General features: G+C 40.1%; 1 protein-coding gene across 5 annotated transcripts in view; it reads left to right on the top strand.

Moving 5' to 3' along the window:
* Window positions 1-12,770, top strand: part of ARHGEF12 (Rho guanine nucleotide exchange factor 12) — a 428,628-nt gene that overhangs the window by 280,608 nt on the left and 135,250 nt on the right. For all 5 annotated transcript variants that reach the window (XM_077457372.1, XM_077457369.1, XM_077457370.1 and 2 more), the window contains 2 exons: window positions 6,053-6,088; window positions 7,335-7,489. In XM_077457372.1, coding sequence (XP_077313498.1) covers window positions 6,053-6,088; window positions 7,335-7,489 — 191 coding nt within the window. The remainder of the gene's footprint in view (window positions 1-6,052; window positions 6,089-7,334; window positions 7,490-12,770) is intronic.

Raw genomic sequence — 12,770 nt, 5'->3', positions numbered from 1 at the left:
GTCATTCTTTTTGAAAAAAAATAACACATGAGAAATAAAAGCAGAAGAACCATGTATATTCCACAATATAAAAAATGCTTGAAAACTTTGATAATGTTCACTGTAAACACATAAAACCATTTTAAGAGCTGAAAATATATGCTTAGAAATCAAACACTGCTCCTGAATAAAAGACATAGAATTGAGAAGGGTTAAAACTATTGCCAGCTTTTTACTGCTTCATGCTAGAAAAAAGGTGTGCTGTCCCTTTAAATAATGCAATTCATAACAAAGTGCAAAAAAAAAACTAAAAAAACAAGAATCGATGCTATCCTATGAAATCACAGCTAGATAAAGTAACATTCATAGGAAAGTCCCTATATATATATATATATATATATATATATATATATATATATATATATATATATATATATATATGAAAATCTTATTGGTGCAATATTTCTTAGTAAACATAAAGTCCATCAAAAGCAATCTCTATTGTAATAAAAAATATATATGTGATAAAGGTGAATAAAGTGCTCTTTGCTGAAAAACTTCAGATGATCAGTGCTCATAAGCGCTACTTAAGAAAAAGGGGCCTCTTGCCAAACGATATTGATCTTGAGTTACAGAGATCAGAAAATGCTTACACTCTTTTCCCAGGTTTATTGAAATTGCCAGCAGCAGACTTCTAAGGGTAAGCTCTCACCAGTGGACAGCAAGGACAAGTTTACATACCTTGGCAGAATTTTTGATTTCTTTGCCATTTTTCAGAGAATATAAATAACACAAAAACTTTTCTTTCACTCATGGCTAGTGTTTGGCTGAATCCATTCATTATCAGTCAACTTTGTTTACTCTTTTTAAATCATAACAACAGAAACTAGCCAAATGATCCTGATCAGAAGTTTACATACCCCAGTTCTTTATACTGTGTATTGCCCCCCTTTAACATCAATTTCAGCTTGAAGTCTTTTGTGATATTTGTGGATGAGACTCTTTAACTTCTCAGATGGTAAAGCTGCCCGTTCCTCTTGGCAAAAAGCCTCTAGTTCCTGTAAATTCTTGGGCCATCTTGCATGAAGTGCATGTTTGAGATATTCCGAAAGGTGGCTCAATGATCTTATTCAGTGGCCATAGACTCACAAACAAGAGAGATGTCATACAAACTTTTAACAAGGTGGTATATAACTCCACAGAAAGGACATCAAATTAGTAAGGAGACTCCCCCAACTTGCTGGAGAGGTTGCTCGATATTGAGAACTTTTGCTCATATGTTGTGGGAGTACCCCTTGATACAGTCATTCTGGGGGAAAATAATAGAAGCTATTTATGATATAACAGGAGAAAGGATCAAGAGAGACCCATGGATGTGCCTTTTTCATGACTCTGAAAAAGGGGAGAGGGAGTATAGTCACTCCCTCACCCCTTGTTTATTGAATTCAGCTAAGGGACTGATACCGCTAAGGTGGAAAAAACAGGACCCTCCCTTGATGGAGTGGGTAGAAAGACTAGAGCAGATAAGGCACATTGAAGAGTCAATGTATAAATCAGAGGGTTCAATAGGGAAGTACTATAGTAAGTGGCGGCAATGGTTGCAATTTGAAAAAACTGAAAGGTACATGAAACTGCTAGAATGTTATCAAGAAATATTATCGGAACGATCGACAGAGCGTGGGTTCAGGGAGGGGGAGGGAGGATATAGGGGGGGCAGGGGCTATGTATTGGAGAAAGTATGTTGTATTTATTGTATTTTTTGTAAATGGGTACAATACTGGAAAATTTTGAAAAAAAAAAGGTGGCTCAATGATATTGAGGTCAGGAGACTGAGATGGCCACTCCAGAACCTTCACTTTATTCTGCTGTAGCCAATGACGGGTTGACTTGGCCTTGTGTTTTGGATCATTGTCATGTTGGAATGTCCAAGTACGTCCCATGTGCAGCTTCCTGGCTGATGAATGAAAGCGTTCCTCCAGAATTTTTTCATAACATACTGCATTCACCTCGCCATCAATTTTGACCAAATTTCCAGTGCCTTTATAGCTCACACATCCCCAAAACATTGATCCACCTCCTCCATGTTTTATAGTAGGAATGGTGAACATTTTCATCATAGCCTTGTAGCCTTTATGGTTGTGGCCAAAAAGCTAAATTTTGGTCTCATCACTCCAAATTACATTGTGCCAGAAGGTTGTCTCTGGGCTGTTTGGAGTATTGTAAGCTGGATACTTTGTGGCATTTGCGTAGTAATGGTTTTCTCCTGATGACTCGACCATGCAGTCCATCTTTCTTCAAGTACCTCCTTATTGGGCGTCTCAAAACAGCCACACCACATGTTTTCAGGGAGTCCTGTATTTCACCTGAAGTTATTTGTGGGTTTTTCTTTAAATCCCAAACAATTTTCCTTAGTTTGTCTACCTGACCGTGGTTTGGTTTCAACAGAACCCCTCATTTTCCACTTCTTCATTAGAGTTTGAACACAGTTGATTGGCATTCTCAATTCCTTGGATATGTTTTTATATCCCTTTCCTGTTATATGGTTTAACTACCTTTTCCCGCAGATCCTTTGACCATTCTTTTGCTGTCCCCATGACTTAGAATTCAGAAATGTCAGTGCAGTACTGAATTAAAGATGCAAGGGTCGGTCAGGAGTCCAGAAACTCACTGACCTTTTATACACACACTAATTACAAACAAACAGATCACAGGGAGGATTGTTACCTTTAAAGTGCATGTAAACCCACTGTTATTGTTTCTAATTTAATAACATAGGGCATATCTAGAAGAATATACATGCCTCCTGCATTTATCCTTACCTGTCATAATTTACCCCTTTACCTTAGCGGAGCCCCACAATATTCTCAAATCTGTAGGCCGAATTGCTGTCCGGCGCTCCTGAGTAAAGCCATGATGTAAGAGGACTCCTCTGCCCACCACTACTCTTTCCTGGCCAGCCAGCGTTGGGAGCACGAGCCTCGCGAAAACTAAAGTGCATGCACAAGAGAGGCAGACCGTGTTCTGTGAAGAAGCAGAGCGCGCTCATGGCCCCATGTCACTCCTGCGCATGTGCACATACTCCGCAGTCTACATAGGATAAAAGGAGGGGGGATGGTAATTAGACATAATGCCTCTCTAAGGCTCCTGCATGATATATGTAAATCAACTCTCATTCACAGCACTGGGGAAGAACTGATGTATTTCTCTGTCTGTTTTTATCTCACTGAAAAAAGATAAGAGGGTTGCTCAGAGCTGGATTAACTATTCATGGCAAGAATGGGCACATATGACATGAAACAAGTTATACAAGCCTTAACTCAAAAAAAAAAAAAAATTACGTTTATATCCATTTTAATAGCCATTCAAACCCCTTTGTGTCAACTTGTGTGCATATTATTAGACCAAAATCACCAGGGTATGTAAACTTTTGATCAGATTAATTTGGCTAGCTTCTGTTATGATTTACAGTGCCTTGCAAAAGTATTCACCCACCTTGGCTTTTTACCTATTTTGTTACGTGACAGCCTTTCAGTTCAATGTTATTTTTAATCTGAATCATATGTGATGGATCAGAACACAATAGTCTAAGTTTGTGAAGTAAAATATATACATAAAACTATTTTCAGAAGAAAAAAAAAATAATTGGCATGTGCGTATGTATTCATCCCCTTTGTTGTGAAGCCCATAAAAAGCTCTGGTGCAACCAATTACCTTCAGAAGTCACATAATTAGTGAAATGATATCCACTTGTGTGCAATCTAAGTGTCACATGATCTGTCATTACATATACACACCTTTTTGAAAGGCCCCAGAGGCTGCAACACCTAAGCAAGAGGCACCACTAACCAAACGCTGCCATGAAGACCAAGAAACTCTCCAAACAAGTAAGGGCCAATGTTGTTAAGAAATAAGTCAGGGTTAGGTTATAAAAAAATATCCAAATCTTTGATTATCCCTAGGAGCACCATCAAATCTATCATAACCAAATGGAAAGAACGTGGCACAACAGCAAACCTGCCAAGAGACTGCTGCACACCAAAACTCATGTTCTGGGCAAGGAGGGTATTAATGAGAGAGGCAGCACAGAGACCTAAGGTAACACTGGAGGTTCTGCAGAGTTCCACAGCAGAGACGAAGCTGTACGCTCCATAGAGTTGAGCTTTTTGGCAGAGTGGCCAGAAGAAAGCCATTACTTTCAGCAAAAAACAAAATGGCACGTCTTGAGTTTGCGAAAAGGCATGTGGGAGACTCCCAAAATGTATAGAGGAAGGTGCTCTGGTCTGATGAGACTAACATTGAACTTTTTGGCCATCAAAGAAACCGCTATGTTTGGCGCAAACCCAACACATCACATCACCCAAAGAACATCACCCCCACAGTGAAACATGGTGGTGGCAGCATCATGCTGTGGGGATGTTTTTCAGCAGTCGGGACTCAGAAACTGGTCAGAGTTGAGGAAAAGATGGATGGTGCTAAATACAGGAATATTATTGAGCAAAACCTGCACCACTCTGTGATTTGAGGCTAGGACGGAGGTTCACCTTCCAGCAGGACAATGAACCCAATCACACTGCTAAAGTAACACTTCAGTGGTTTAAGGGGAAAACGTAAATGTGTTGGAATGACCTAGTCAAAGCCCAGACCTCAATCCAATAGAAAATCTGGGATCAGACTTAACAATTGCTGTTCACAAGGGCAAACCATCCAACTTGAAGGAGCTGGAGCAGTTTTGCAAGGAGGAATGGGCAAAAAGCCCAGTGTTAAGATGTGGCAAGCTCATAGAGACTTCTTCAAAGTGACTTGGAGCTGTGATAGCCGCAAAAGGTGGCTCTACAAAGTATTGACTTTAGGGGGGGTGAATAGTTATGCACATTTACTTTTTCTGTTGTTTTGTCCTATTTGTTTGCTTCACATTAAAAAAAAAAAAACATCTTGAAAGTTGTGGGCATGTTCTGTAAATTAAATGATGTACATCCTCAAACAATCCATGTTAATTCCAGGTTGTGAGGCAACAAAACATGAAAAATGCCAAATACTTTTGCAAAGCACTGTGAAAAGAGTAAACAGCGTTGATTAATAATAAATGGCTTCAGCCAAACACTAACCATGAGTGAAAGAAAAGTTTTTGTTATCATTCATATGCTCTGAAAAATGTCCAAGAAATCAAATTCTGCCAGGGTATGTAAATTATGAGCACAACTGTATGTGAAATATAGGCAGAAGCTTCATAGTGCAATACAGTCTGAATGTTTTTATTGATAAAAAAAAGTTGCACTTACATTTAAGCAGTTACACCAAGGCAGCGATAGTAAAACAAGATCTCTGATCCCAGAGGATGCCATTTGTGGGGAAAACATTTCGGACGGAGTCAGGGCATGTATTAAATGTAATAGGGAATGAGTGTATGCACTTTCTGAGCTCTTTAACTCAAGATCAATGTCGTTTGGTAAGGAACACCTATGAGCACTGATCAGCAGAAGTTTTTATAGTTTTTATTTTAAGTACTTTATTCACCTTTACCACATATGAATTTTTCATTGCAATAGAGGTTGCTTTTGATGGACTTTGTTTACTAAGAATTATTGCACCAATGAGATTTTCCTATATATTGGGACTTTCCTATTACACTTAGAATTTGCACATTGTACACGTTTGCTTGCAACTATTTATCTAATTGCTTACAGATTCTTTGCATACATCAAAGATTTCATAAGATATTATTAAATCATGTTTTTTTTTTCTTGCAATTTGTTATGAATATTATTATTTTTAAAGTGACCGTGCACCTTTTTTCTAGCACAATTCATCTGGCATCTGTGTCCAGGGTTAGTTGGGCTGCTGCCGTCCAGTATTTACTGTATCCACTTTGAGCTGAGCGCCAAAAAAAGTGCCTCTTTCCTGTTTGTATCTCTTCTTGTGTTAGCAATGATGGAGAAAAATCTCCCCAATGCAGACAAAGCAATGCAACTTTGACTGGAGGTTCTAACCCTCTCAGTTCTGGATGTTGCAACATAAGTTGGAACAAAGTAAAGAAGTTTAACAATGTGCTTGTTAACTCTCTTCTCGTCATTAGGTTTAGTGAACTGGGGACACCAAAAGCTTCCCGAAAGTGAGTATCTTGTCTATCTGTCAGGTTCCAACATAATTGCATGATAATGAATGTCAACCTAAATTTACAGCAATGCAGGGCGAGTTAAGACTCGTTCAAACCAGATGCATTAAGCTATGTTTATTTGCACACACCACAATGCTGCGTTGCGGTAGGTTATGGCATGTAGTGTAAAAATACAAACATGCCACTTTGTTTCACACCGCACCACGCTTTTATGGATGATACCAGTGTCATCTTGTGACCTTTCAATACAGTTTTTATTAAAGCGGCGTTTAAATTTAAATACTGTAGCTGCTGACTTTTAATAATCGGACACTTACTTGTCCCAGGGTCCAGCTATGTGGGGGAACGAAGCCCCACTTGTCTCCCCCTCCTCTCTGCAGTGGGGTCATTGTCACTGTGGCCGCTCGGCTGTGGCTTCACAGCCGGGCATGCACGAGCCGTGCTGCACGCTGTGACTGGCCGGGCAATCAACTGGGACCTGTGGCGTGTCCCAGATTGCCGAGAGGGAGGGAAGAGAGGTGATCTTCCTTCCAGCGCCACAGGTGTGCCAGGAAGAAGTGGGAGCTGGAACCCTCTAAAAAGGGTTTCTGCTCCCCCAAAAAAAGACATGCCAAATGTGGCATGTCAGGGGATAACCTTCCCTTAAAGCAGAAGTTCCATTTTTGGGTGGAACTCTGCTTTAAGAAGTAACCAGTGCCTTGCCTTGTAACAGTGTAGTGCACCGCTACAAAATAGACACCAGCTCACTTGCTAAAACAGACCTTTTTAGTGTGCAGGCTGGTATAGCCCTTATAGTAATTGGTTGCTTCTAGTTCTGGTATTCTAGAGTTATTTGGTCACGTTTTTCACTCCACAATATTTTTTGGGGAATCTGAATCAATGCAGAAAAAATTTATGCAAGTAATTTGAATCTAGTTTGTGAATTAGATGACCGTTTTTGGGCCATGAATAGGTTCATTAGAGTGTGAGAACATATTCCTCCAGGCATTGTAAGAGCTTGTTATTGACCACAGACACTGCCATTGTGCAGTTGACTGACAATTGTTACCTTTCTGTGATTTAACGATAAAGTGTTCCTAGCCTGTAAAGTACAATTATTGTGTCTTTGGCAAAAAGATCTCTGGATCTTAGTGCTTAGGCCTCTTATTAATATTTTCCTGTACTGAACCTACATAGATATGCAGTTTATTGTAATGTCCCTAAAATAAGCTCGCTTAATGATCACCTCCACTCCTTGTAGGGTAGAAAGTCTGACTCTTGGTGAAACTCAAAGTGAAGATGAACTGTGCGATTTGGACAGAGAGATGGATCCTCCCAGCTGGCAACAGCTTGTTAGCAGAGACATTCTACAGGGTCTAAAACCACATGAGATTAAACAGCAAGAGGTCATACATGGTAAGAAGAAATTCTAAGCAGCATGGTACACAAGATGGTGCACACTGCAAAGTATTGGGTGTCTGGGGTTAAAAGGGATCTGTAGCCTTGAACTTATTTATTATGTAAATATATTTTTCTGCAGTGAGTTTGTAAATGCGTAGCTAGGCTCTTACGTCCTAAGAGAAAGGGGTTGGTTTACTGTAGGTAAATAGGCTGTTCAATCTGCAAGGGAATAATTTTGCCTTAACTTGGTGAATGTTGCAAAGAATACCCAACCATACACAAGTAAAAAAAAAAAACATGTTTTTGCTTGCACATGATTGAAAGATGGAAGACCGCAGAGCCACAACTATTTCACTAAACTAAGGAAAATTCCTCTGTAAAGTGAAAATTCCCTTGCAAAGTGAACAGCCTACTTGCCTTTAGTAATTACATTTCAAAATGTAATTCAAGACGCCACAGCATTTTTTGTAAATAATACCTGCCCTTTTTAGTTATTCCCCACAGCATGTCAAAACTGTAACCTTTTAAGCCACTTCTAATAAGTAATCACATAATACAAATGCTTTTATATGTGTCTGAAGCTGCCAAAACCAGGGCCGTCTTTAATTTTGACTGGACCCTGGGCAAACCTTTTTTTTGGGCCCCCTATTCCATGCCATTTCACTCTCGACATGCTTTGAGACATACAATAAATAGCCGTTAGAATCAAAATCAGTTTATGTAATCAGATCAGGCAGCGATTGCGATTGGTTCCCAGAGGTTACAGTGTGTCATTACCGCTCACTGACTGGCTGCTAGAGGTTACAGCACACATTATGGCTCACTGTTTATTTTCTAGCTGTTACAGCACATGACTTCTACTTTATTTGTTGCTAGAGATTACTGTACATCAATACTGCTCACTTTATTGATTGCTAGAGGTTGCTGGACATCTATACCACTCACTAATTGGTTGCTAGAGGTTACCGCACATTACTGCTCACTGATTGTTTCCTAGAGGTTACTGCATATCCTTACTGTTCAATGATTGGTTGGAAGGGGGGTGATCAGTGGCAATGCTGGGGGGGTTGATGGGTTCAGTAATAGTGGTGGGGGGGATGGGATTCATTAGGAGGCAGTACACTGGCAAATTCTGAATCGTGTAGAGCAAAGCTGGAAATCTTTGACACGTATGTAGTGGGGGCTTCTACCAATGTAATGAGGAATTTACAGTGACCACCAATGTGAAGGGGAATTTACACTGACCATCAATGTGAGGGGGAATTTGCACTGACCACCATGGAGTTTTTAATGGCACTCACCAATAGAAAAGAAGGATTTTTACACTGACACCAAAGAAATAGGAGCATTTACAACAACCACCAGTGTAAGGGGGAATATACACTGACCTCCATGTAAGGGGGAATTTGCACTGACAACCATTGTCGAGGAGATTTGTACTGACCACCAATGTAAGGTGACACTTCTACACTGTCCACCAATGTTAGGGGGGATTTACACTGGCCACCAGTGCAAAAGCAATTCTGAACTTACCACCAATGTAAAGGGAAATGTACCCGATCACCAATATTTTGAAGAATTTACACTGACAATCAATGTAATGTAAAGCATGCTCCTTTAACTCCTAAGTGGACAGCATTCAGCAGAAGTGATGGTGGATACGACCTCAGTGGGGCATAATATACATATCAATGTCACGGTCCACAACTGTTTACATATTAATGCCACCGCTATTTACATGTCAATGAAGGTTATTTACATGTGAACACTGGGCCTTCAAGTGAATCATCTGTACATGGCAAAAGGGCAGAGCTGGGCTGCAGCAACAGAACTTTACACTGAGATATTGGGACACAGCACAGGACTAAAACTTCAAGGGATAAAGAAATTTAAACTAGGATAGTTGGCGAGTATGAGGCAGCTGCTTTGGGGCCCAGGGCAGCTGCCCCTTTTGTCCTGCCTTAAAAAATGGTCCTGGCCAAAACAGGTCTTTTGAAGGTCTGATAGTGGCTGTAATTGACACCTTGTTGGAAAGGAATGTACAGAAGAAAAACAGTTTCTTTATAATTCACAGGAAGTCTTAAACCTTCAGGTTATCCTGCCACCCTTAGAAAAATTTGACACTGGCAAACAAACTGCAGCCCAGCCCAGGGTATTACCTTTCTTTTTACCGTTGTGCCTGTGGACATCTTTATTTCAGTTTTGATGTTGTAACAAGTCACCTATGGTTTCCAGTTTTTTCTTTAATTAAGACTCTTCTCTACATTATTGTTTGAGGTTTTCTTTAGTATTGGCAGATATCCAGCACAGCGGTCCTCTCCCTGGAATTTTGAGCATATTCTATCTGGACGCTGCTAGACTGGATGTTTAAGGACTTTGAGTTCCACATGGGTTGGTTTCCAGACTTCTTTCAGGTTAAGTTAGCTGTGGAGTGTTTTCCAGGTCCAGAGCTGCTGGCATTGCTTGTACTCTCTTCCCCATACTCTGAGGACTCGCCTAATGAGAAGGCCTTTTGGGCAGACCACCTGAAGCTCCCTCATTTTAATTGGATGCTTGGTACCATTATTCCCCATCAGCTTTGCCTGGGAAGGCGTTAATCTTGTAGTACTGACATCATCCCCTAGGTTGATTGACCGTGTTCTTTGCTCTCCCTGCTGGTGCTACTCTTCGAGAAAGCAATATGGAACTTTAAACTTTGATCTGTTCCTACTGACTGCCTACAGTGACCAATCACCTCCAACCATCAGACCTTTCAGTCACTGATTCTTGCTTGCTACCAGATGCCTGGGGCTTGTATTTCAGGCCTTGCCTTTTATCTTGAGTCTTTACATTGCTTAACATCTTTGTGGTCTGATTCTAGAAATGGGATTGCGATGGAGGATAGTTCCGCTGTACCCCTGGTGCGTCCAGTTCACACTCTGCTAATGGTATGTGCACTGTTTACAGCACTCCTACTGATGTTGCTGATGTCTTCAGCTTGAAGTCTTGAACACCCTGCTGTTACAGTTTATATCATCTGAGTTTATTTTTTCACTTTTTGGGTGTAACTGGGTCAACACTGGGTCTGAACAATTTAGGACACAGCCTCCTGCTCCAGTTTACCTCCAAATATCCTAGTCTAAAACCATCTGAGCTGCTTAGTCACTGATAAAAATTTGCTCAACCCCTTAGTCTAGTTTCCCCCACAACTCTCCACAGAAAATGCCCTACTAAAACTCACTAACTGCTAGAACGAATGATCACTATTACATTCTAGAAATAAATGCGACCTGTCTCACCCTAAAACAACAACATCAGCATACCTCCATCCCTAAATGTTATGCGAGAACAAAGAGAAGTGTGGTTGGGACTTTACATGAGGTTCGTTAATTAAGGATGAGCTTAGGCGTGTTCGCAAACAGCACATGCAGAGCCCGCCAGGAAGTCGGCAATGGGAAGTGCTAATCACAAGCTGTGAGACAGTTCCCGATCTCTGCAGCCATGCATTGGGATAATGTCTCATTGCTTGTGATTAGTGCTCCGTAGTGCTGACTTCCTGGCGGGCTCTGTTTGTGAACACGCCTGAGCTCATCCTTAGTGTATAATAATATATGGAATAAACATGAATAAATTGAATGTCACAATCCCCTAGGGTTAATTCGTTATAATAAGCATAATGCAACTGATAATGGTGATACATTTATGATACAGAATGTAGTCATAAAGAATTAATATATATAATAATAATACATTTAATAGCGAATAATTAATAAACATGATTAGTAAATGGAGCAATCAAATGTATACAAATAATTGATACATGATTTACATTAAATGAAATTGATAAGTTGTTTCCAATTATTTTTATTAAGATATTTTCCACATAAAAACATTCCTTATCATTTAATTTCAAAACCTTATATGTAAGCATACTTAACATGCATATATACATAGAAAAAAAAAGAGAAAAACACATAAAAACCACAATTAACATAACACATGGATCAATCTCAAAATACATTCAAGAAATGTTAGTGGTATTCCGCCATCTCCCCCCTCTCCCATCCCCCCCAACAAACAAATAAAAAAAGGGGGGTGAGCCTCCCAACTTTATAGTGTACCCCATCTTTTCCCTTGTTTTATTAACCTCCCCCCATTTTCTTGTTCCTGATCATAGTTGTCTTTTATCCCATTCTGTTTTTTGTGAATTCACTATAGTGTTAAATACGTTAAGTGACTTCCCCCTTATAAATGTGACACTGTAGTTTTCCCAACCCTATTTTTATGAAGAGCAGAAAGTCGCGACTCTCTACCATCAAAATATTTCTCCATAGTGATATAAATGATCCAAAAAAAAAAAAAAAAAACCCCAATAAACTTGTATGTGATATACAAACAGTTTATCTATTTTATTAAAGTGGTTGTATACTCAATTTTTTTTTACTTTTACCTACAGGAAAGCCTATAATAAGGCTTACCTGTAGGTAAAAAAAATATCTCCTAAACCTGTACGGTTTAGGAGATATTCCCCTCGGTATGCGCCGCTGACTGCAGCGGCGCATGCTCACAAGGGGATTCTCGGCCTGAAAATCCGGCAGTGGTCGGCCGGCCGGAATGAAATCTCCCGCGCGCATGCGCGGGAGTGACGATATCACGGCTTCGGCCACTCACAGCGCCGGAGCCGCGATACCCGGAAGAAACGCCAAGGGAGCATGTCAGCTCCCTCGGCGTGGATCGGGCCAGATGTCGGGGCCTCGTTCTAAGGTAAGTATTTCATAATGAGCTAGTATGCGGTGCATACTAGCTCATTATGCCTTTTGCTTTGCAGGTGTTAAAAAAAAAAAAAAAAATGCGGGTTTACTACCGCTTTAAGTTCTCTAAGTGATTTCCTTTTCTATCTCCCTAAACCAATCTTTAATCGTCTGGATTTTTTTTTCCTTCCAATGTTTCAGAATTAGTACCTTTGCTGAATTCAGCAGGAATGGTGTGATTGCTTCTCTATATTTCTTCCTTGGTATCCCCGTTACATGAAACAGGCATTGCCAAGGATCAAGTTCAGTTTCAGTCCCACTAACCTTTTTTATCCAGTCTACTACTTCCCTCCAATATGGTTGAATTAGGGGACATTGCCACCATATATGTGCATGAGTTCCCTCCTCCCTACAATCCCTCCAACAGAGAGGTGATGGGTAGGGATTGATTTTGTGCAATTTTATTGGAACATAGTACCACTTCATTAGTAATTTATAATTAATTTCTTTCATCCTTGTGTCCATTGAAGACGAGTGAACATCTCTCGTTAATTCAGGTAGTGGAC

The sequence above is a fragment of the Lithobates pipiens genome, unplaced genomic scaffold (assembly GCF_037356315.1).
Source record: "Lithobates pipiens isolate NorthernLeopardFrog02 unplaced genomic scaffold, aLitPip1_a1.2 Scaffold_27, whole genome shotgun sequence".
In the NCBI taxonomy this organism is placed as follows: domain Eukaryota; kingdom Metazoa; phylum Chordata; class Amphibia; order Anura; family Ranidae; genus Lithobates; species Lithobates pipiens.
The sequence above is the reverse complement of the archived record's forward strand: the minus strand, read 5'-3'. Positions and strand labels throughout refer to the sequence as shown.